The sequence below is a fragment of the Protopterus annectens genome, chromosome 2.part2 (genome assembly GCF_019279795.1).
Source record: "Protopterus annectens isolate FY-2018-M chromosome 2.part2, PAN1.0, whole genome shotgun sequence".
In the NCBI taxonomy this organism is placed as follows: domain Eukaryota; kingdom Metazoa; phylum Chordata; order Ceratodontiformes; family Protopteridae; genus Protopterus; species Protopterus annectens.
The window spans coordinates 942,361,796-942,386,555 of NC_056730.1; the positions used below are offsets into that span (position 1 = coordinate 942,361,796).

General features: G+C 42.3%; 1 protein-coding gene across 1 annotated transcript in view; it reads left to right on the forward strand.

Moving 5' to 3' along the window:
* LOC122795993 (mediator of RNA polymerase II transcription subunit 1-like) overlaps positions 1-10,469 on the forward strand; it is a 545,806-nt gene extending 535,337 nt beyond the window's left edge. The window contains exon 6 of the mRNA XM_044064474.1: positions 10,260-10,469. Coding sequence (XP_043920409.1) covers positions 10,260-10,469 — 210 coding nt within the window. The remainder of the gene's footprint in view (positions 1-10,259) is intronic.
* The last annotated feature ends 14,291 nt before the right edge of the window (positions 10,470-24,760 follow it).

A 24,760-nucleotide genomic window follows, 5' to 3' on the forward strand; every position in this document is an offset into this window, starting at 1 on the left:
TAGCCTACAACAGTTAAACAGGTAATTTAAACACAAAAACGACTTTGTTAAAGTGCAGGCAGTAAAATAAGTACAATATGTAGCTGAAACAAGCTTTTTAAATCACAGAAACTCTAGAAAATTTGCATTTTAGGCAGAATTAGCTAAAGGCAGCAAGAAAATGCAGAAAAATTATACTTAATCACTCCAAAGTCTCTCTTCTGTCTCTCTGCTGCTGTGGAAATCTGCAGGGCACCAGGCAAGAGTTTGCCTAGCTGTATACTAGCACAAAAAACATGCAAATGCAGATTTTATAGCAGGGAAATGAAAGATAGAAATTAGCCCAAAATGGCCAATAAGCTACTAATTTCCTGGCTGAAATCACTCCTCCAGGGACAGATAGGCTGCTCAAAGCTCCGTCTCTCACAGTGTTCAGAGAAACTTACTTCTATCCAAGTAAGGTATGAGCAAACACAGAAACTTGTAACACAGCCCTGAATTCAGCAGCAGTTACATACCATCTTCCCTACATCTCCCCTCAATCATTCTACAAAACTCCCAGAAATCCCACCCAGTCAGAGGAAAGCAGACGTCATAGAATTACAAAAACTGCTGGAAGAGAGTCATCCAAATGGTCCTTCCAGACCAAGAAGGATTCAGAACTTATTCACAGTTCTTTCCAGTGTCATAGAAAACTGGATACCCAAGACCCACCCTGGATCTCAGCAGTTTAAACCAGTATGTCAAATGTTCCAAGTTTTGAATGGTCACACTGTAGTCCATTCTCCACGTCTATGCAAGGATGATTGGATGTGCTCCGCAGATCTCCAGGATTCATACCATTGCATAAAAATCGACAAGAGATCCTGGAGATTGTTTGCTTCTGTCTGGGAGCCAGTTATTATCAATTCAGAGCTCTGGCCTTTGGTGTCTCACCTCAGCCCTCAGGGTGTTCACAAAGTGCACGGCAGTAGTCCCAGCTCACTTGAGACTGCTAGGATTCTGGGTGTTTCCATATGTTGATGACTGAATCCTTCCTGCTCCCACCAAGCATCTTCTGATTGAAGCCAGGGACTACTTGTTCCAGTTCTCTCAATCTGGGCATTACAGTGAACTATGCTTTCTTCTAGCAGTGCATATTCCTGGGAAGTCCAGTGCTCTGGCAGACAAATTGAGCAGGTCAGTATTACTACCTCCCTAGTGGTCTATCGATCCAGTTGTATTGGAAACTTTTTTCTGTCAATGGGGTCAGCCAGTCTACAGTCTCTTTGCCTCCCCACTCAACTCCAAGTGCAGCAGGTACTTTGCCCTGATCCCCTCAGAAGGGTAGTCACTAAGAGACAGTCTTGTACATGATAGACCCCCAGGACTCCTATATGCTTTTCGTGCTATTCCACTGATTCCAAAATTCTTTCAGATAACATTGTACCGGAACTGTAATTTTATCCTCATTCTTCCTTTCTGGCATCGACAGGTGTGGTTCTCCTTCCTATGGCCACATCTTGTTCACCCCCCTTGGGTGTTAGATCCAACCCAGGTTCTGATCTCTCTCACCCATCAGAAATGAATCGCCATAACATTCAGACCCTCAAACATACTACATGGTTTCCCCACTACCATTGATGGCTAGGCAGTCCCGGTTTTAATCTCCAGTTCATTGCAGCCGTATATCTTCTCAGAAAGAATCTATTAGAAGGGTGTAGAAGAATAAATGGAAAAAATTCTCCCTTTGAGCTACACAGACACACACAGATCCCTTTTCAGCACCCATTTCAGCTGTTCTGGATATCCTTGTTTCCATTTTTACAATCGTGCCAGTTATTCAACTGTGAAGATTCAACTTGCAGCTATAGGACATAACCAGTCTTCTTTGGCTTAATCCAGACTGTGTAAAGCTTTTTTTAAAAGTACCTTTTTAACACTTCCCCATTTAAAGATCCTACTCCACCATAGGACCTTCATATTCTCCTGCAAGCCTGTACTCATTCTCTTTAGAACTGGCAGCCAAGGCATATTTAATATTTTTATTATGGAAAACCATTTTTCTGGTTGCAGTCACCTCAGCTAGAATGGGGGTCAAAGCTTCAGGTCCTCTCTTTTAAACCACTGTATCTAATTTTTCACAAGGTCAGGGTCTCTCTCCTTGCATATCCTTCCTTTGTGCCTAAGGTGGCTTTAGAAACAGCTCTGAACCAGTCAACCAACCTTTCAGTTTTATTTCCAAATGTTTCCAATAAAAGAGTATATGCTTCATCTTCTAGATGTGCATATTCAGCTTCATTTCTATATCCACAGAACAAAAGATTTCAGAAAATCAGATCAACTGTTTTTCCTATTGCAAAGCCAAACTTAGGGAAACCTGTATCAGTTAACTTTTGCAAAGTGGCATACCAATTGTATTTCTTTTGTATACAACCAAAATGGATTGACACTTCCCAGACCTCCAAAGGCTCAGTCTACCAGATCAGTGACCACATCTTCAGCTTTTTGGTCTAAGGTTTCTGTAGATGAAATTTGTGAAGCCACTGCTTGGTATAATTCACATATTTTTATTGCTCACTACAAGTTGAACATAATGTCTAGAGACCGAGCAGCCTTTGGCTCCACTGTGCTGCGGAATATCCTTCCTTGAGGACCACCCTGTGTTTTTTGGCTGGAGACTCTGCACCATCAGTTGAGGGATGTTCTCACCATAACTTTGCATCTGTGTTGTCTGTTTTTGTCCTTTCTCAACTTCCTTCTTTCCATCCCCCTTCGTATTTCATTATTTTCTATTTTTCAAGGCTCCTAGTTCGGCCTGCGGACTAAATATCTTCCTCAACTGATTGAGCTCCAGCTATTCTTTTCTTATTCTTCCTGCCTGTATAATTCTGTTATTAACATATACTCATTTCTCTATTATAGCTATTATTACATATTCTTAAGACTGCAGGGAGGGCAAACTAGATCTGAAGTAATGCTGTTACAGAGGAGAGTTATGAGTAAAAGGAGCTTTTGAGGTATGGATCCAAATATTTTAGACGTGGCTGAAATTGGATGCGAGACCCTTCAGTTGAGGAAGGAAAACAGACAACACAGATACATAGTTATGACAACTATATAACTTTTGTTTTCTTCCATGGAGAACTCAAGTTTATTACCACTGCAAGCACAGAGTCAGTATGGCAAAATAGGTGATCCAGGTTAGGACTTGCATTGCTTTCAGGGGGCTCACCAGATCCCAGACTTATTTGCTTGTACAGTAAATTAGAAAAATCATGCACCATTTTTATGAGCATGTATTTGTAGGGAATTACTTTGTAAGCCATGGTTTGCATCAGAATGTTTCCTGTTATTTTGTAGTTGTATAAGCACACCAGTACATGTTTTGGTCATCCTCCTTTTGTGCCTTCCACTTCACCCACTCCGTGGAGTCATTCAGTAATTGGCTTCTGTTTGTGAAATTGTCGTTTCCAGTAGCTTCAGCAGCAGCCTAACTTTTTAACTGGATTTATTCTTTTGCACTATTTGGCCTTGCATTACATCTTCTAGACCAGCTTTTTTTGGCATCCAGCTTCCTTGCTTGCCATTTTAGCATTTTATCTTACTCTTCTAGCCTTCTGCTGTGCATCTGCATCTCACTTCACAGTGCCACTCTTGTTCTTCTCTAACTTTTGAATTTCTTCTTTCAGTCTAGCCCAGGGATGTCCAACCTTTTGGCTTGCCGGGGCCGCATTGAGTGAACAGAAATTGTCTTGGGGCCGCATATAAAATATATCATATGGTTAACTCTTTCGCTGCCACAGGAGACCAAAGTCGACCTCCTGGCTGTACTGTAGGTGCATTCGAACAATTAATAAATGCCTAATATTTGCCTTAAAATTCTATTTCTCATTCTGATTTTAATTCTCTAATCTAACAGTTAACTCTAACATCTTAGTTAATATATAGATTTTTTTTTTTTTTATAAATAAACAGATATTCACTACAACACTAGCATTTCTCACTGGGAAAACCACTCCAGCAGTCCATCTACATACAATGTCAACATCAGCAGTCCTACAATACTATAATCCACAAAAATAAGCCAACACATTTGCAATTAAGTAAATAATTCACATTTCTGACTTAATAAAACAATTCTGAATAAGCTACAAGAGGGTCTCACCCAAACAAATGACTGGTGCCAGAAACATGGCCTCAAGCTAAATGCCAAAAAATGCACAATCATCACCTTTGAGGAGAGTGATGTCCTCACAAATTATCACATTAATAACAATGTTGTAAGCACGCAGTCAGTCGTGAGGTGCTTGGGCACCCAGGTTGATGGAAACCTGACTTTTGATCACATTGTCTCCGTTGTACGGAAAGCTTTTTACATGGCCCACCTCATTAGTAAGGGTATCTCATCCATGGACAAGGAGGTCATAACATCCCTGTATTCTTCCTTTACAAGAGCAATTATTGAGCGCAACACCCCTTTTGGCACGTGCCTCAGCAAAACACCATGCCAAAAGAAAGACTACAACCATTTCTGACAAAAAAAGGTCAAAGGACTGAGTTCACTTAGTTATCCAAACAGACTAAAAAGCTTCTTGCTTTCCTCTGTCTCTCACTGGCCCCTATAAATTTCATCACTGGTTTGCTTTCCAGGCTAAGAAAGATCCTGCCTTAAGAGACTTTCTCCACCTCAGAAATACTGGTTATATTTAAAACACTCACTACAAAGACCACAGCCTTCACTGCAACATAAACAAGCCACTTTGTATAGACAGGTTCTTGACACAAAAACTCAACTTCTGTAAAAAGCTCCTTTAATTATCAAACAATGTAGTTCAACAACACTACAACTGGATGGATAGCCATGAATGTACTCCTTAAGTAAGTAGCTTAGCCTTCATCAAACTGGAAGGAAAATCCACATACTAAACTTTCCCAGCTGGATGGCTAAGATCTAATATTGGTTACTCAAGTCTACTTGTCTAAGAAGAGGGGCCTATTTAACTAAGAATTCAATTTGCAAAAATATATTCAGTATACATATTAAATCTCTCTCTCTTATATATACACACACACACACACACACACACACACACACACACACACACAGAAAAGGAGCCCCTACTTGTAAAATAGGCAACCTCAGTAATCACTTGACACAGTCTCATTGATTGAAATTGTCTGGAAGTCAAAATATCTGAAAAAAAAATCATAATAGAAATGGATTCATCCATGCAATTTCCCACCACCAAAAGGGCCATCAATAAATCAACAAACCACTGCTCAGCAAAAATTAAATCAATACGAAATCTATAAACTCTCTAAGATCATACTACATACTGGAGTAAACGTATAACTTCCCTCCAATCTAAAGCCATTTGACATTCAGACATTTTAATTTGTGCAGAAGTTATTCACAGACTGACCATTTTCTAAGCTGTAATGTTGACCATTGCTTTTGAAAAAAAACAAATTCCCACAGATTGTCAATAGCTCAAAGTGAAGAAAGGATTACTTTTTTCATTTATTATGTATTTATTTAATTTTGGAAAACATCTTTAAAACTGTTAAATTGATCACCCACCCAGAAACACAGAAAAGTTATTGTGATAAGTAAGCCACAGACTGCTGCAAGAAATCAGTCACAGCACATTATGCTTAATTCCGAACCAATGAAGCATACCTGTCAATTCCAGAAGAATTAAAGTAGTGTAATAAGAAAGTTATTTGCAAGGTTACATGGCAGTTTATATTGGAAATAAGTGGAGATATTAAAAAAGCTCTGTTTCTCATAATTATACTGAAAAGTCTTCCAAGGTAAATACAACCTTCTGATTTAGCATGGAACCATACCTCTTACCTTAGAGCAAGAATTCTGGACAAAGCGAAAAATAAAATTGGGACACAGGCCCAAAAATAGTTATGCATCACAGACACCATTGAAACAAGTGTAGCTGCAAACATTATACATCACGTATAATGTTTCTATCCCATTTTTGTCGGTTAAGCATTATATGGCTCATTCAATCCTGCCTTCTTTTGCAACAAAGAAAACCATACTTTGAAATGACAAATCCATTAAAAATAATAAAACACATTGGCTCCACATCCTGCAACTTCCTACCTGCAAACAACCACAGAGCTTTCACTGAAACTAGGTCTGCTTATTTCCACAGAATGACACCTCTCCCTAATTAAGTCTAATGGTATACAATCTACCAGGATCTGGACTACCTGAAATAAATTAAATTATGGCCTGTAAATTGCAAGTGCACATTGTTTAATTAAACTACATTTCAAAGCCCACTTGTATTTTTTCAGTAACATCCCAATATCCATTTCCAGGTCACTTTACAAGACATTGGCAGTGGTAGACTTAACATCCTCCAGATAGCTACAGGACCACACTCATACTGCTAACATTGTCCATTAAATGTAAATATCCATCCAATGTAAATGGCAAGAAGCTAGTCTTAAAAAAAAAATCTATTTTTGGCGTTCCTAGTACCCAAGTATCAGGTTTTGAAACAAAGAAACATATTCTCTACAGTTTGTAAGTTTCTGTCTTTAATAATCATCTACTATTGCAGCACTCCCAACACAAACACACACATACACCCCCAACATTTAAAAAAATGACGTTGTGCCCACCTGATTTGCCAGTATTGATGATCCACCAAAGATAATGCTTACTGTTGTCCAATCTACCACTGCTTAGAACCCACCAATGACAAGACAGTACTGGGTGATTTTTTTTTGTCAAAAAAAAAAAACAATAAACTTTATATGCTACAGTCCCACATTAGTCAATCCATTACTGACACATTAACCCTAGGCTGCTGTCTCATTCTTAATCCCTGGGACTGCATTACTTTGGATGACAACTTTTATTTCCTAAGCAAAAGACACAAATTGGAAGATGAGGCAAAAATCTAGACATTCTTCGAAAATCAATACAGTTGAGAGGTATGATTTCATATCCAATACAACACTCTCCCTGTCAGAAAAGCTGCAATTTAATGAAAGTGTATTTTAATGTAGGATGGATCTGTGAGCCAACTTGTTTGTACGTTAGCCTCTTTGTGCATGTGTCTCTCTGTCATGCACACATAAACACACACATGCACACACACTTCTACTTTCACGCACACAAACATTCTGCTTTCATGCATGCACGCACTCGCACCATACTTACCTATTAACACAGGTTAAGTGCTGTCTCTTTAAAAGGCAATGGCAGCAAGTCCATAGACGAGTCCCTCTTCAGCAAGAACACACACATTGATTCTTTGGCATGAAATAATGGGGGCGAACACACAGACCCTTCTTTGGTGCAAAAAATCAAAACTAGAAGGATGCTTTGGTGCATGCGCACACCAATGTTAAATTTACAGGTCACGGCCATGAAAAACACAACAAAAAAGTGTTTTGGGGCATGCGTACATCGATGTTGGAGTTAGAGGTAGAGGGCCGCAGGTTGGACACATCTAGTCTAGCCACTTCTCACTGCTGCTGCAGCTTTTCATATCTTGCATCCTGTATTATTTCCTTTTTTTTCCTTCTTGTTCAGGAATTGGATATTTTCTCAAACCTTGTCTAGACTCTAAACCTAAGCAGCCATTTTTCTTTGTGCTCACTGGATTCCCTTGCATCTCCATTCTTTTGAGGCTTGAAAAATCTATGGTAAGCCTCTGAGGTCCATCCTTTTTTTTTTTTAAAAAAACAAGAACAGTGTGTAGTAAACTCCTGGGTTTTCACTTCTGGAGGAACTCTTCCTATGAGAGCTGATGCCTGCAATTCTAGCTCTGGGCCTGCTAAACACTAGTGGATCTATATGTATGCAAGCATTTTTCTTGGGGAGAAATTCTGAAGCAAGTGGAGGAAATGACTGAAACAATTAGAGATGCTTCTTGAAGGCATAGGCTGACTAAGTTAATCCAAATAAGTCAGAAAACAGAGGGAGGAATCTGTGGAAGGGAAGACGGGGCATATCTGTTATTACTGACAAAGAACCCCAGCCCTTTATTCTAATTCAGAAGAAAGGGAAAAATCCCTTAATCTACCACTGGCTGCCAGAATACAGTGGCAGTTTGATACACCCAGAGCTCAACAACATCAAGCTGAATGTCTGGAAGCTTTATGCCATCATGCCTTACTACGACATTACCCACCATATTTACTGGCCATTCTGTTTGGTGTCATGTAGGCCTAGTACCAGGAAGTCATACCTTCACATAAGAAGGAGGTTCTCCCGATATGCTTCTGTTACACTGACTTCTTTTTAAATATGTACTTCCCTGCTGCATATGCGACATGGTTGAACTTTTCCCATAATTGTGATTACAATTATAGAAAAAGATAGTATACATTAATGTATACTGTAAAATCTCTTTAAGAACTGAAGGAATGAAACCTATTTCCCTGTACTTTGAAAACAAGCATTTTGGTGACAAAATAGATCTCTTCTGAATGAACTAATGTCAGACTTTGTTAAAGGAGCTTACACTGCGTCATTTTGTTGAGAGGTTCAGGCATGTTCCTTGAAAGTTATAGTTAATTCTGTTGCTTCTGGAACATTATTTGCATTTACCAGCCTCTCTTTATTACTTGCAGACATTTTTTTTTTATTTCATCTTTTTCTCTCTATATTTTTTGCCAGGTTTCAGCCCCTAAACCCATTCTGTCCAATGTTTATCATGTTCATTCCCTTTAAATGATTACTTTTTTTCTCTTTAAATGATGACTTTTTTATGGGGACAGAAGCTGGCTAGTCATTGAGCTGTTATCATCCAAACATCATCTGAGATTTTGGTGTTAAATTTGCTTGCTAAGCTAAGTATGTGCTGCATTGATGTGGGGCCCATGATATTACCTAATATTGCATGCCTACTTCCATTTTTGTTCTGAATCCAGGTATAGCACTACTTGCTGCCTAGCAGACTAGAGTGCACATCCTGCCCAATGTACTAACATTGGTTTTGCACCAGTCCTCCACCAGATATTAGTATTTTTACAGAATATGCCACTTTCCTCCCCAGGATGGACAAGCAAGCATCAGTCTCTCATTCTCACCCCCCTGACTTGGTTCCTTTAGTGCTTGTCCTGCTAGTCAATCCCTGCTTGTGTAAGTTGTAGTCAGGGCTTCATCCCTAAATGGTACAAAGCTGACTTTGGGGGGCGAAAATTGGTATTGCTGTTTTGTAGTAGATTTTTCTTAAAATCGTGCCTTCTCCACCTTCTCAGAGTCTTTGCTGTGACAGTACCTGACAATAGTAAAAGTGTGAAAATTTTAACCATTCATAATGTCTTATCTCGTGACTCTCCTTCCTTTGCCCAATCAGCCTGTTCATGGCTTTATAAGGGACGAGAGCTTTGTGGCCCATTTGTTCTGTGGCTGTAGCACCCAGTCATTTGTTCCTCTGCAGAGGCAGGAGTCAGGCAGAAGAAAGGAAGCCAAGCTGCCAGACCTAGTGAACTCAACTCCCCTCCCTTCCTCTTAGAGTTCAAAACTCCCATGGTGGCTCTCTTGGGAAGTCTGCTATTGTTGCCTGCTGTAGGAGACATGCATGTCTCCACCCACATGCATATCTCTGGCCCCTTGTCAGTGCTTGCTCTGCAGGGTCATGCTGTGCAGTTTCTGCTGACAGTGCTCCCTTTAGATGTAACCCAAGTGGTGCCAGAACTTAGTTTCACTCCCATCCTCTGCTTTGCTCCCTGCAGTGCACATGCCACTAATCAAACTCTGGTCATGTGGTTTGTAATTAGGGCTTCATCGCTCTGCACCATAGGCTTAGGCATTGAAGACATGGTTTATTTTCAGATTTGGCCTATAATAGTCATAATTCTTGGAAACAAATATTTTGTCTTATTTTCTCTTTACCTGCAGGAGTTTTCCGTTTGTATTGCATTTTTAAAGATTGTGTGTTTTAGTCTTTTATTTTTCAGGCCTAAATGTAGTGCAAGACACCTCCCTACTTTTTGAGATCAGTATATGAATTTTTCTGATGGAGCAAAAAATCAGTAAGTGCGGTAATCTGCCTTTTCCAGTGTGTCATGTCAACATGTCATGGCATACATGACATACTGAAATGCGAGCATATCTGTGGATTTTTAGAGTTTGATGGTTTTAGTTGTAAAAGTGTGATTTATGATTTGCCATATGAAGATTAGTCTTATTCTGTTTGGCTAGTTTGTTTTTAGAAGAATAAAGTTAATTAGTAATTGGAAGAGAAACCTAAAATATGGAGTTTTTTACTGGGTTACATTTTTCATTCTTGACTTGAAACCATTTCTTTTGGTAGTCTTTACCAGGACAACAGCATTGCTATTTCCTGAACAAAGATGCTCCTCTCCCTGATGGCAGGTGCCTGCAAGGAATGCTTCTCAGTAAGATCCCATTCGTACATCCAGGCCAAGTGCCGCCAATCTTAGACTTCATCCGCAATCAAGTGGCGTATAATTCCTTAATTGGTAGCTGTGTCAAGCGGACCATACTTAAAGAACGTAAGTGAATCTGTAAAGAGTTTGAATCTGGGTTTGTTAATTGACTTGCTCGCTAGTGAAAGGAAAGAAAGATGTATGTTTTTTTTTACACTTGTTCACTCATTCCTGCCATGAGGCACTCTTACTCAGCAGACCTTCTTCCCAGAGTTTTGTCATAGGGAAGCTTCTCCAGCAGGTGAGTCTATAACATTTTTTTATGAATTCTGCATGGGTTATGCTTTGAAAGCTCAAATCATATAATGTCACAGCCAGTAAGTCAAGTATGTTAGAATCACGTAGGTAACTGAATCTTGAAAATCTGCCTGAAGTAATGAAAGCTCGTAAGACTGAACATTGCCACTGGCTGTATCAAGTGGCTACAAAATTAAAAATAAGTAAATAAATAAAAGAAACTAATACCATATGTCTGCGCTATGGTTATTTACTGCACTATTTATTTAAATCATGCTGATACATGGAAATAAGAAATGTATCTTTCTTGGAATAGATATGCTACCTTTTTTAGTTTTTCTAGATTTTTTAGGTTTCTGATGGACCCAATTCCTGAGTAAGGATGCAATTTAAGTTCATGAAATTAATATTGCTTCAGTCTTTAATAGTTTGCCAAGAATGTTCTCAGCATGCACGATATACCCAGAATTGCCTTATTTTGCAGTTCATAGGGAGTTGTATATATTGGTAGGATATTTAAATTTGTAAATACTCTTTTGTTAGCCCTGTTATTCCTGCTACTGTTGAAACGGTCTTGGATGTCTTTTTCCATATTGATCTAATTTCTGCTTGAATATCCCAGTATTTTATCTATCACCGTACACAGGGCACTATAATTGTTAGGTGTATCAGATGTTCTTCGTGTTTCACTGTTGCAGTCATCACACTTGGGTTATCCTGCCAGGGGTAGCCCTCAGTCACCCCAAATACCAGAGGCTTAGTATTTCTGCGTTGGTTGCTGTCGCTCCAGGACTGACATCAGGTCATCAGTGGTATAAAATCAGGCAGCCGATGCCATTACATCAGTCTTCCTTGCTGAGGAGCCCGAAGCAGAAGCAGTTCTCAGGAGTGGCGGTCGGCCTCTTCCTGAGTTTTCATTTCCGAATTGAAGTTGAAGTCTTCTAAAGCTAAGTACCCCGTTGGGGATCTTTTTTTCTTGCTCTAACCGATGTCGGACAAGGTTAACAATGGTCTCACCTGTGGGAAGCAAATACCACACAGAAACTTCCATTTTTACTGTCACCCAGACCACGACATCCCACACGGTCGCTTTTGTGCTTTGTTCAATGCCAGAACTATACGTCATTGGGCCCTTAGTGTAGCTAGATATTTTTGCTCTCAGTCCTTGAATTCCGATATGGCTTTGGTAAGCCATCCGACTACCGATCTTCCAAAAAAACATAAGGATAAAGACAGAGACAGACCGCACAAGTCCAAAACTGCAGACAATGCTTCCGTTAAGCTAGTCGTCAGTTTTCTGGTCCTCAGTGAGACGCTTTTGCAGCCCCTGATGCCCACTTCTGTGGATTCGCAGGCCACTACCGAGACCCTTTCGGAGTCCGGTATGTGGTGAGACTCTTCTTTGACTAAGGATCCTGCAGATGTCTCTACCTTGGATGGGTCCGGAGCCACTGAGCAGGCACCAGCTTCCGAGGAAGTTCTTCACACTACGGATACTCGAGACAAACCGATGACTTCTTTCACATTTTCAGTTCTTTCTAAAATTCCCGAGTTTCTAAGGCCCAGGGTATGAACTATGCCCAAAAAACCGATGACCCAAGCTCAGGCACCTGCTTCCATGCCTCAATCTCAAATGCTTAAAATGGCGGAAGACCTTATTATGCTTATTAGGGGAAGCCAGGCTTACCCCTTCCAAACGAAAGAAAGACTTGTCTTCAGTAGATGTCCTTCAAGAATGCAACTGCAGTCCTGACATATGGGTTGTCCTGCCTCAGGCAGCCCTTCGGTCGGCCAGATTCCAAAGTCTGGGTCCGGCGTAGGCTGATGTCGCCTCCTCCCCGACGTCAGAGCGGCTGGAGTACAAAGACATCAGCCGACGCCATCTTCTTCAGTCTTTCTTGCCACGCGGTGCCCGAAGCAGAAGCAGTTCGCAAGTGCCGGTCGGTCAGCTCCTGTGTTTTCAGTTACCGAAGTCATCTAAAAGCTAAGTACCCCGTTGGGGAACATTTTTTCTTGCCTCAGCCGATGTCAGAACAAATTGAGAAAGTTAATAATTGTTTGTCTTGTGGTAAACAAATACCTCATAAGGACTTCCATTCTTACTGTCTCCCTTGCCTGGGCCCAGACCACGACGTCTCGGCCTGTGCTGCCTGTGCTTGCTTTAATAAGCACACACTCACGCGCTGGGCAGAATTTGCCGAAGACTTCTTTGGCGAATCCTACGCTTACATCATGCCATCGGAACAACCGACAGCACAAACTACCAAAAAACGAAAGGACCAGGACCGGCATCCTCGGCCCGCGTCTTCCACTGGTATTATGCCTAAACCCTCAGCGAGTGCTTCGGCCCCTTCGGAAGCGGTAATTCAACCGCTCCAGGCCGACGACACCACGTTAACACGTTCTTCGGTCTCGGAGACTACACCGGTGCCAGTTGATTTTCCTCCAGAAACCGAAGTTCTGGATCTACCCAACACCATTCCCGTGGACAAAGTTACCCCTGCACGTGGGGCAGCTAGGCCTCCTGTATCCATGTCCATCAAGGCCTTAGCTCGTGCTAAGGCCGCCAGCCAGGCCAAGGCCCATCCTAAACCTACTTCTCAGGCCCCTTCTTCTGATAGACAGATCATGTCTCTTGCTGCAGATCTAATCTCTCTTATCAGGGGGTCTCAGCCTCACCCAGACAGAGATTCTCAGCCGCCTGCAGAAAAAAGGCCTAGAACTGAGCAGGCAGACAACCTCTCTTCAGATGAAGCCTCTGGGGATTCAGAGCATTCAGACACCCAAGAAGAATCCTTCCAGGCCTATGAGGACTCTGATGCTGAGGAATCAATTCCCTCTGCCTCTCCTCCAGGGGATTTTTCTTTCTGTGAAGTCCTCCACTCCATGAGGGAACATTTTAAGTGGCAGGGTCAGGAATTTTCTGATTCTAGGAAAGGGCTGCGTACCTTCCTTAAGTTACCACAGCACAGACCTTTACCCTCCAGGTTTGGATGTCCTGGATGATGTATTCTCCGACTCCAGTGCTTCCCCTGATTCTCTCCCTCCTGCTCCTGTCAAGCCAGACAGATATTACAGGGTCCCTGACACTCACAAGCATCTCTTTAAGGCCCACTCTGTGGATCTAGAAACAATTTCACAGGACCCCAAAGGAGTGGCTACCTCCTCAGCCAAGAATCCACTGCCAGTGGACAGGGAAGCAAGGTCCCTGGAGAGATGGGGTAAAAAAGTTTATACCTCTTCCACCCTTGCCATGAGGTCACTTAACTGCCTTTTTCATATGTTTCAGTACCAGGATTACTTACTGGATGATTTGCAGAAAAAGCTAGCCTCTCCTGAGCCTATAGATAGAAAGGCATTGCAGGATTTGGTACATAATACTAAACAGGTTAGCAATCATTTTCTACAGTGTGGTTATGATGCATTGGAGGCTTCATGTAGGGCAGCTATGACAGGGGCTGTTATCCGTAGACATGCTTGGTTGAAAGAACAGCCACTGCCGGATCATGTTAAAGTAAAGCTCCTGGACGCACCTCTGGATAAACAGAAGCTTTTTGGTGCTAATGCTCAGGATGTGTTGAAATCTATTGAGGAGAAGGCAAAATCAGTACAGACAGTAAAGGATTTCCTCCAGGTTCAGCCACCAAGGTTCAGCAGGAATTGGCCTTCAAAGAATTGGTCCTTTCCTGACTCTAACAAGTTTCAAAGGGGAAAGAACAGGCGTGCACGAGGTAGAGGGCAATACCGAGGCTCCTACAGGGGTCGCCAATGGCAACCACAAAATCAGAGAAGTGGCACAGGTAGTTCACCTGCACCACAGGGACAATCACAATGACTTTCCTTTCACTCCGCCTACCGAGGCTCAAAGAGAAGCACCTCTAGGCGGAAAATTATCTCTATTCTCAAAAAACTGGCACATTATAACAAAGGACAATTGGATTCTGGACATAATAGACAGAGGCTACAGGTTCCACTTCCATACCTTACCAACGGGACAAGGCATGCCAAACCTGCCACAAAATCAAAGGGCAGAGGCACTCTTAGAAGTCTCAAAGCTGTTACAAATAAAAGCAATAGAGAAGGTTCCTCCTCAGGAACAAGGCCAGGGATTTTATTCAAGACTGTTCCTTGTTCCAAGAAAAGAAAAACAATGGAGGCCTATATTGGACTTGTCCGTGCTAAATACTTTTCTCATGGTGCCAAAATTCAAGATGCTGACGTTACAGCAACTTCTTCCCATGCTGAGCAAGGGGTCTTGGCTGGTTACTCTGGACCTCAAGGAGGCATACCTGCATGTCCCTATCAGACACAGTTGCAGAAGATACCTCAGATTTCTTGCAGGAACAGAGCACTATCAATTCTCAGCATTGCCGTTTGGCTTGGCTACTGCGCCCAGAGTATTCACGAAATGCCTGGCATCAGTAGTGGCACATTGCAGACTCCAGGGGATTCAAATATACCCTTACCTGGACGACTGCCTCATACAAGCAGACAGCAAACAAACCTTGATAAAACACTTGGACTATGTCATTCAATTGCTGCAGGCTTTGGGATACACAGTCAACATTCAAAAATCAAGATTACTGCCATCCCAAGAGATTATTTTTCTAGGAGCAAAGTTGGACACACAGCTACAAATGGCTTTCCTCACAGAGGAGAAACCAGAGCATTTAACAGATTACTTCAAAAGCCTAGCAAAACTAACCCACCTGACCGCAAGGAAGACCCTGCAGGCCCTGGGGTTCATGGCATCTTGCATTCTTCTAATCCCTCTGGCAAGACTACACATGAGAAAGCTGCAATGGTACCTAAAAAGCTTGTGGTCGCAACACAGCCACAACCTAGAAGACATAATACCACTCATACCATGCCTGCAAAGGGAATTTTTGTGGTGGGCTCAAGCAAGTCACTTAAACGAAGGCATGCATTTCAACAAAGCTTCAACAAGTCAAACTATTACAACAGACGCCTCAGACCATGGATGGGGGGGCGCACATGGACGGCAGATGCATTCAAGGGCAATGGACTCCCATGGAAATGCATCAGCACATAAATCAAAAAGAGATGTTGGCAGTGATACATGCATTAGAAGCTTTTGGAAAATTTCTTCAGCAAGGTCATCTGCTAATAAGGACGGACAACACCACTGTCATGTGGTACATAAACAAACAAGGGGGCACTCATTCCTACCCCCTCTGCAGACTAACAATGATTCTTTGGGAAAAGTCCCTGAAACTGAACATCTACTTGCAATCCCAGTTTGTTCCGGGCAAGGACAATGTTCTGGCAGACAGGTTGAGCAGAAATTTCTTGGATCCACACAAATGGATGCTACACCCACGCATTTTCTCACAAATAACAGCTGCATGGGGAAGACCAGACATAGACCTCTTTGCATCTCATCTCAATCATCACCTGGAAAGGTTCTGCACAAGGATACACCATCCTCTAGCTTGGAGAACGGATGCTCTTTCCTTCAGCTGTAATGCTCTAACAATTTATGCATTCCCTCCTCTACCTTTGCTCACCAAGGTGTTACTGAAGATCAAGGCAGAACAACCAAGAGGAATATTGATAGCTCCAGACTGGCCAAGGCAACACTGGTATCCTTTGCTACTGAGCATAACTCACACCAAACCGTGGCCCCTGCCTCAATGGCCTCTGCTCCTAACTCAACACAATTACAAGACTTTTCATCAGAACCTGCAAACCTTAAAGCTGACAGCTTGGAGAGTTCCATGACTGTGACCCATGACTCCCTCTCCAAAAAAGTTCAGGAAATTTTGCTGGAGGCACGCAGACCTTCCACCAGAAAAACCTATGCGGCCAAATGGAAGAGATTCACCATCTGGAATGTCAACAAGGGCCAGGATGCATCACTGATGAAGATACCTCAAATATTAGAATACTTGGCAGAAATGTTTCACAGTGGTCTCTCATACTCTTCCATCAAAATCCACGCTTCAGCTATCTCAGCACATTACAACTGTGATCCACCTGTGTTTTTGCATCCCTTGCTAAGACAGTTTCTAAGAGGCATAAAGAATATTAAACCTCCAAGGAAACTACAAATTCCTGCATGGGACCTCAATTACGTCTTGGAAAAATTAACTCTTCCTCCTTTTGAACCAGCAGCATCTTCAGATATGCAATTTCTCTCTAGGAAAACGGTTTTCCTGTTGGCAGTCACCTCAGCAAGAAGAGTCTCGGAGATACAGGCCCTCATGGCAGTTCCTCCTTTTCTCATCTTTCATCAGGACAGAGTTTCCCTTAGAACCAATCCTTCATTCATGCTTAAGGTGATATCCAGAGTGTCTCTAAACCAAGCAATTCACCTGCCTACTTTCTTTCCTAACCCTCAAAATAAAGGGGAAAAACTGTTGCATACTTTAGACATTCACAGACAACTACGCTACTACTTGGACAGAACAAAGTCCACCAGGAAGTCTGACCAACTGTTTGTAGCCTATGCTGCTGGAGCGCAAGGAAAAGCAGTCACCAAACAAACTATCTCAAAATGGATTGGACACTGCATCAGATTCTGTTACTCTTTCCATGGAAAAAGTGTGCCAGCTAATATTAGACCACACTCCACCAGAGCTATGGCCACATCCACAGCCTTTCTAAGAGGAGTGGCTACAAAAGATATTCTAGTGGCTGCTACATGGAGCTCCATGCATACATTTACCAAAACACTACAACCTGCCATTATACTCCAGATCCTGAGCAGGCTTTGCTTCGGCAGTCCTGCAGGGCCTTCTAGCTACATCATCTCTTGCTTAGTCCTACCACCCCCAGCTTGGCTATGGTATTCAACCCATATGTCAGACTGCAGTTGCATTCTTGAAGGACATAGTACAGTTTTGTACCTACCATAAATGTAGATGTCCGATAGATATGCAACTGCAGTCAGGTTTTCCCTCCCTCCTACCCCTCTGTTTTTCCTTTTGGGTCCCTTCTCCCCTTACCTATCAGCTGGGGTTATTTGTTATGGTGTATCTGTTTATTACTGTTGTGCATGTCTGTTTTTTTCTGTTTATCCATTCACAACATTTAGCCTTCCTTGGAGGGCACCTGGCATCTGGGGCAAGAAACACTGAAGAAGATGGCGTCGGCTGATGCCTTTGTACTCTAGCCGCTCTGACGTCGGGGAGGAGGCGACATCAGCCGACGCCGGACCCAGACTTTGGAATCTGGCCGACCGAAGGGCTGCCTGAGGCAGGACAAACCCATATGTCAGGACTGCAGTTGCATATCTATCGGACATCTACATTTATGGTAGGTACAAAACTGTACTTTTTATCTGAACAGGAGTCCGATGACTCTGACGCTTCTGAATATGAAGACCTGCAACCCCTCTCTGCTTATGAGGATTCTGATGCAGAGGAATCCATTCCTTCTGCCTCTCCACACAAGGATTTTTCATTTGGTGAAACCCTACATACTTTAAGAGAGCATTTCCAATGGGAATTTCAGGGCTATCCTCAGCCAAAAAAGACTCAGGGAATTCTTAGATTTACGTGAAACACCACCCCTCGCACGTACAGATTGCACGGCCAAACCAAAGTATGAAAAAACACCAAAGGCCAGCAAATACAGTTCCAAATAATTTATTAAATGTAGAATAGTGCTAAAAAGCACCAATATAAGACAATGATCCTCAGACTAGTTTCGGCAAAGCCTTCTTCAGTGAGGAAAAGACAATTTGTGAAAACAATTCACCAGTGAAAAAGTCCTTTTAAATACACCTGTAGCCAATAGAAATCTGGTATGTTCCATATCATTACGTGATGCTTGGATATACAAAAGGCTACAGTGATCATAGGCAAAATAGATCCAGATGACAGCAGAATATTTATCATGTCATTCAATGGGTAAAATCATTCCATAACAAGTGTATAGGTGTGTATTCACATGAAATACGTATTTACAAAATACATGATATGACCTGGCAGCCACACCAGAGTCTTATGGCCCTAATAGATATGACCAACTGGAAATAAATATTAATAATTTCAAAAAATACAAATGTACATGACAAAAATAATAAAATTATTCCTAAGAACAATTTAATTGTTGTATGCACCAGTATAATGTATTAACTTAACCAAACAAAACATGATCAACATAAAACTCCTCAAACCTAGATGATCCATCTATGTGTATCAAAGATTCAATTCGGATTCCAAATGCCATAAGCAAATAAGAATATGAGTGACTCCAAAATAAACAAAATTGGAAGTCCAAAAAGTATAATATACTGTATTATACAAATCAACCATTATAGATGTGTTATACATATATATCTCTATAATGGGTGTATTAATGGACGTAATAACAAAAAGTCCACCATTCTTACAAGAGATGTATAATATGTATATAAAATAGGTAGGTGTATTCGTGGAAGTAATAATATTGGTAAAATATAGTAACCTGACATGCATCATAATGAAATGCAAATATATGTATCCTGCAGTGTAAGGTAAATATTGTATCATATGGGCTGTGTCTTTGACATCTATAATTATAATCTTCAACAATATGATGACTGATGAACCTGCAGAGACAAAATGCCCATCATAATAAGGTTCACAATACCCAACAATATATAGATGCCATACAGACACAAAAAATGCATAACAAGCAAAATTGATGTATGTTTCATAGATGGTCATTGAGTCCTGGTGGAAATAATGCCCCAAGGTGAACAATCCAGTATTTTTCTTTATGACTAAGAATGCTCTGCCAGCCAAGTTGGTTATGTCTGTTACCCTTGATTTTGTCAATGATCATAAACATGAATTTGGCTGTTTTGTGTTTAATAGAGTGTTGGTATAGAGCATTGGTAGATTTTTGGTTACGAATATCGCTCCGATGTTCCCCTATCCTGATTCTCAAAGAACGAGAAGTCTTACCAACATAAAAGGCATTGCATTGGCACGTAGCCAAATAAATCACCCAACTGGATGAACAGTTACCAAAAATGCAAACATCATATACCTTGCTAGTATTAGCACTTGTAAATTGTTTGAGCTTGTGAACTTGGCTACATGAGGTGCAGTGACCGCAAGGGAAAGTACCCAAAAGTTCATCCCCTGTGATAGTAAGTTGTTTGTAATTGGCACCTCCACTCTCCTGATGTTTATAATGAGAAAACAGTGTGCCCAAGGTTTTACCTCTCCTATAGGAGATAGAGCATTGATTGCCCAAAATGTGACGGAGATAATCATTGGCTAACAAAATGTTCCAATTATTAAGTATACTCCTAACTAGTTGGTGATTCCTACCAAAAGTGGTAATGAATCTGATATTTTCATCCTTAGTGCAGTTTTTCCTATCTTTGTATTGTAACAATGAGTGTCTCTCTTAGGTTCATAGGTTCATACTAGGCTATCTGCCCAAGGGCATTTATAAGCCTAGCCCATAGTTATGTGGCTTTCGCCACCCCTTTAGTTTGAATAAAAACTATGCCTATCATTTTTCTGTGCCTCTGTCAAGCAATGACACTGAAGTAATCCCTGGGGTATATCTGCGATCTCCCATCCATTGGTCAAGATTCCTCTTGAACAAGGCCAGCGAGGTGCTCTGCCTCACATGTACCGGGATTTTGTTCCACAGCATAGGGAGTCTCTGGGTGATGAATCTGTCCCTCCAGCACGTTCTATTTATAACCGTGTCAAGGTTTAAGTCTCCCGCCCTTGTGGTTCTGAGGGATCTAGATTTTTTGAGGTGAAGCATATTCATCAAATCTGGGTTTGACATGGCCTTATATGTCAGGCACAGGTCACCTCTGAGCAAGCGGTATGAGACGGAATAGAGCTGGAGTTCTTTCAGTCTTGCAGCATAAGACATATTTTTGAGACCCTTTATCCCTTTGGTGAGGAACTTTTGGGGCCTTTCAAGCTGCAGCAGGTGTCTGGTCAGATACATTCCGAACGGGGCATTGTACTCAATCATAGGTCTAATGAGTGATGAGTACAGGGGGACGATGACCTCCCTTGATCTAGATGTGAATCCCTTCATGATCAGGTGGGCGATATAGAAGGTTTTCCTAACTACTTTAGCAACATGAGTGTCAAACGAAAGGCTACTGTCAACTTGGGTCCCCAGATCCCTGATGACTTTTTCTGTGCTCAGTGGATTGCCACCTATATGGTAGCTAGGGTAACCTTGTTTTTCCCGAAGGGTATGACTATGCATTCTTTGGCGTTTAACTTCAGGCCATGGCTCTGGCACCAGTTATCCGTTTCTGTGAGGCCCTTCTGGAGGATATCTGTGTCAGATGTGTTTTTGACTATGGCCCAGTTTGCAGTCATCTGCAAACTTTGTCAGCCATAACCCTCCTGTGTTTGCTTGTACTTCAGAAAAGTAGATGCCGAACAAGAGTGGACCCAGGACTGAGCCCTGTGGGACACCACTTGTGACAGGCTTTGAGTCTGACATGGCTCCAGCAACTCTGACCCTGTGGGTTCTGTCACTTAGCCAGTTTGCAACCCATCTTGTGATGTATGGGTTTACATTCAAGCTGGTGAGTTTTTCGATGATACCTGAGTGGGGTATTGTGTCAAAGGCCTTTGCCAGGTCGAGGTAGGCTGTATGGACTGCCTTTCCTCATCAATGGCCTTGGTGACTGTCTCAAAAGTCAACCAAGTTTAAGAGGCAGGATCTGCCTTTGACAAAGCCAAACTGGGTTGGATCCAAAGTCTGCAAGTTCCCTATGTCTTTATTTATGAGTTCCATTATGATCCTCTCCATGGCTTTGCAGATAAGGCTTGTCAAGCTAATGGGGCGGTAATTTCCAGGGTCTGTGGAGGCACCGCCCTTATGAAGTGGGACCACAGTGCGTGCGCCACTCCTTGGCACGTATCCTGAGGTGAGGCTAAGATTAAACAGCTGTCCTAACTGTGGGTTTAATTCCTCGTTGAGTTCATGAAGCACACAGCCGGGGACACCATCCGGTCCCATGGATGTTGTGTTTTTTGCCTTAGTGAGGGCAGTTCTCACCTGGGCGTTGGAGATGTTTGGGGGGGCTACAATCCTCTGGAATAGATATCTCTCCTTTTGGGGGGGACGGGGGGGGAGTTTGCACTGAACCTGTCAGCCAGTATGTTAGCAATGTGTGTAGGTTCAGTAATTTTCACATCATTTTGAACAAATTCTGAGCATATCTGGGAGTTTCCTCCTAGGTTTCTAACATAGCTAAAGAAGGCCTTATGATTGTCTTTAGAGTCCTTGGCGATTTTTCCTCTCAAAATTTGCCTTGGATGATTTTATGAGAGCTCTTAGTTTTTTACTTATAATGATCAAAGGTGTCTTACCTTTCAAGGATTTTGCTCTATCTTGTAGTAGCTTCCTCCTTTTGTTGTAGAGCTTGTTTGTGGCTGGGGTCCACCAGACTGGACGCTTGCCTTTGGTACAGAGAGTCTTAGTTTTGTTTGGGATTGCCTGATCCATGCAGTCCTGTAGATGCTGGTAGAAGGCATTTGTAAGTGATTCAGCGGTTTGAGTAATGTTTACCACTGGCTCAGGGGCCTTAAAGGAGACCACACTAGTTTTTAGAAGTGTGAAATCGGCTTTTGAGAAGTTTTTCACTGTGGTCTTTTTGTTTCAGGTGGGGCGGGATGAGGACCTCCAGCGAGATTAGTTTATGATCTGATCTCACCAGTGAGGGGTATACTTCGGTGTTGAACATTTTGATCCCATGTTCGTGATGATGAGATCAAGTATGTTTTCTCCTCTTGTGGGGATGGTGACTAGTTGTTCCATGGCATTTGAGTTTATGAACTCCAGGAATCTTTGGGTTAGAGTGTTCGGGCTTGAGTAGTGTTCCCAGTCTATATTAGGTAGTTGAAGTCACCTAGTATGATGGTGTTTGGAGATACATTTATCCCTCCAATGTTTTCAGGAAGGCCATGTGAGGTTCCTGAGTTTGAGAGGGTGGCCTGTAACATGCTACAAATTGCAGAGCAGTCTTGCCTATGGTTAATTGCACCTGGATGGTCTCCGATGCATCGTGCGTTGCCACCAACCTTGAGGTGTGGGTGTCCTTTATGAATATGGACACCCCCCCTCCTTTCTTTGTGTTGTCCGGATTTTGGGGCCGGAACGCATGATATGAGGTGAAACCTGTTAGTGCTGGGGTGCTCTCAGGAGCCTTGAACCAGGTTTCTGTCACAGCACAGACATCGATGTTCTCCATATTGAGAAGGGCCTCGAAAGTGCATCTTGAGAGTGAGACTTCTGGCATTGAGCAGCATTACCCTTAGTTTTTTCCTTTTGGTGTTCTAGGGTGGTAGGTTTAGAATTTGAGCCTTGCCTAAAAAGGCACTATGGGGTGGCAAGAGCCTTTGTCAATATCCGAAGCCCAGGGTGACAGGTGCAAGCCGTCTCTTGTGAAGCAGCGTGGCTTGTCCAGCATGTCATCCCAGGCAGACAGACATTGATCCCCTTTGAATGACACCAGAATTTAAGCCAATTATTAAAGCTGATCATCTTATCACTGTATTGTGGCATCATTCTAGGTGAAGGTAGGATACTGCTCAAGGTCAGGGTCATACCTGCCTGGGCTACATAATCAGAGAGCTCCTCGATGTCCCTTTTCATGTAGTCCAAGGAGGTACGTCTCAGGTCGTTGACACCAGCGTGGACAATGACTGAGTCGACTTGTACCTGCTGTTGAGAGACCTGAGTGCTTGCGTTATGTGGCGGATTCTAGCGCCCGACAGGCAGCTTACTGTGACCTTTTCCTTACTCAGTCTGGTGAGCGGGACGTCAGTGTGTCTGACTATGGAATCACCAATGACAAGTGTGTCTGGCATTTTGTTTGGCCTTAAGGGCTGTGACTGTTTGACACTCTGACTGTGTGGTCTATGTGTTGCATGTGTTGGGTCGTGAGGTGGTAGTTGTTTGGGTGTCTGCTTTGGTGGCCTCTGCTGTTTTGGTAAATTTTTGATCAGAGCCTCAGTATGTCTTTGTGTGAGTATGTGTATGATTTGAAGTTGTGATGGTACCATGTGTGACTGGGTATGTATTGTGTGTGGTTACCTTCTCCTCCTGTCTGGTCTTGCCAGTCCTATGTTGAGAGAGCTCAGCCTCCAGTTTGGCCGTATAGTTGCATCTCTCGCATGTATTTGTGTTTTGTGGGAGGAGGAGAGGATTGTCTGTGTACATGAGGCAATTGTAACATTGCCTCAATATTCCCAGGTTCACCAGTTGAGCTGGAGAGGACACTAGCAACTGATCCCTCGACATACTAGAAGTAGTAGATAAAGAGACTTTCAAAGGACTCGGGAAGTGGGTTTTAGGCTGGTGGGGTACTATCTATAATAAGAGTGCTTTATCAAGGTGCAAGTACTGTAGGAGTAAGTGCTAGGCTTTACAGATAGAGAATAGTCTACTTGGGAATCAAGTAGAGATGAACTTTTCAGTTATAGGATATGCTGGTTAGATCAGCAGTACAGCTCGAGGAAGGTAGTTCTAAGGAAAAATTTGAAGAGTGGATTTTAGATGGCCCGAATAGTTAACCTTGTTTAACCGCTGCTCTTGTGTGCAACAGTGACAACTCAGCTAACGCGTTTAGCGTGTTTTATAGCAGGGCCTGAAGGGAGCTAGGAATTGGCCCAAAACGACCAATGGACTACTAGTTTCTGGCTGAAACTTCACCAAATCGGACAGAAAGGCCGCTCAGTGCCTCCCACTCCCACTGGTAAGCAAAGAAACTTCCCTCCTCCCTAATAAGGCAATGGATCAGTAACAGGAACTATAAACAAAGCCCAGGGATCAGCAACTCTGAAACTGGACTACTCTAGTTCAGTAAGGCGGGAAAACAAGAGATTTTTTGTTTTATTACAGAGATAAGGAAAAAAACAGACAGTAAATGCTATAAATGCTGTAAATCGGCTAGACTTGTTGGTCTGTCCAGATCCTGGCCGATTCTATATCAAAGCTGGAATATCCTCTGTCCAAAAACCTGGTATTTAAATCAAGTTTAGCTGTCTCATAGTCAGCAGCTGAGGAATTAATGCGTTTGACTCTCAAATATTGAGATTTGGGGATGTTGCGGATGGTGTGGCGCGGGTGCATGCTGGAAGCATGGAGTAATGAGTTGAATTGTGGATATTTTCTATGA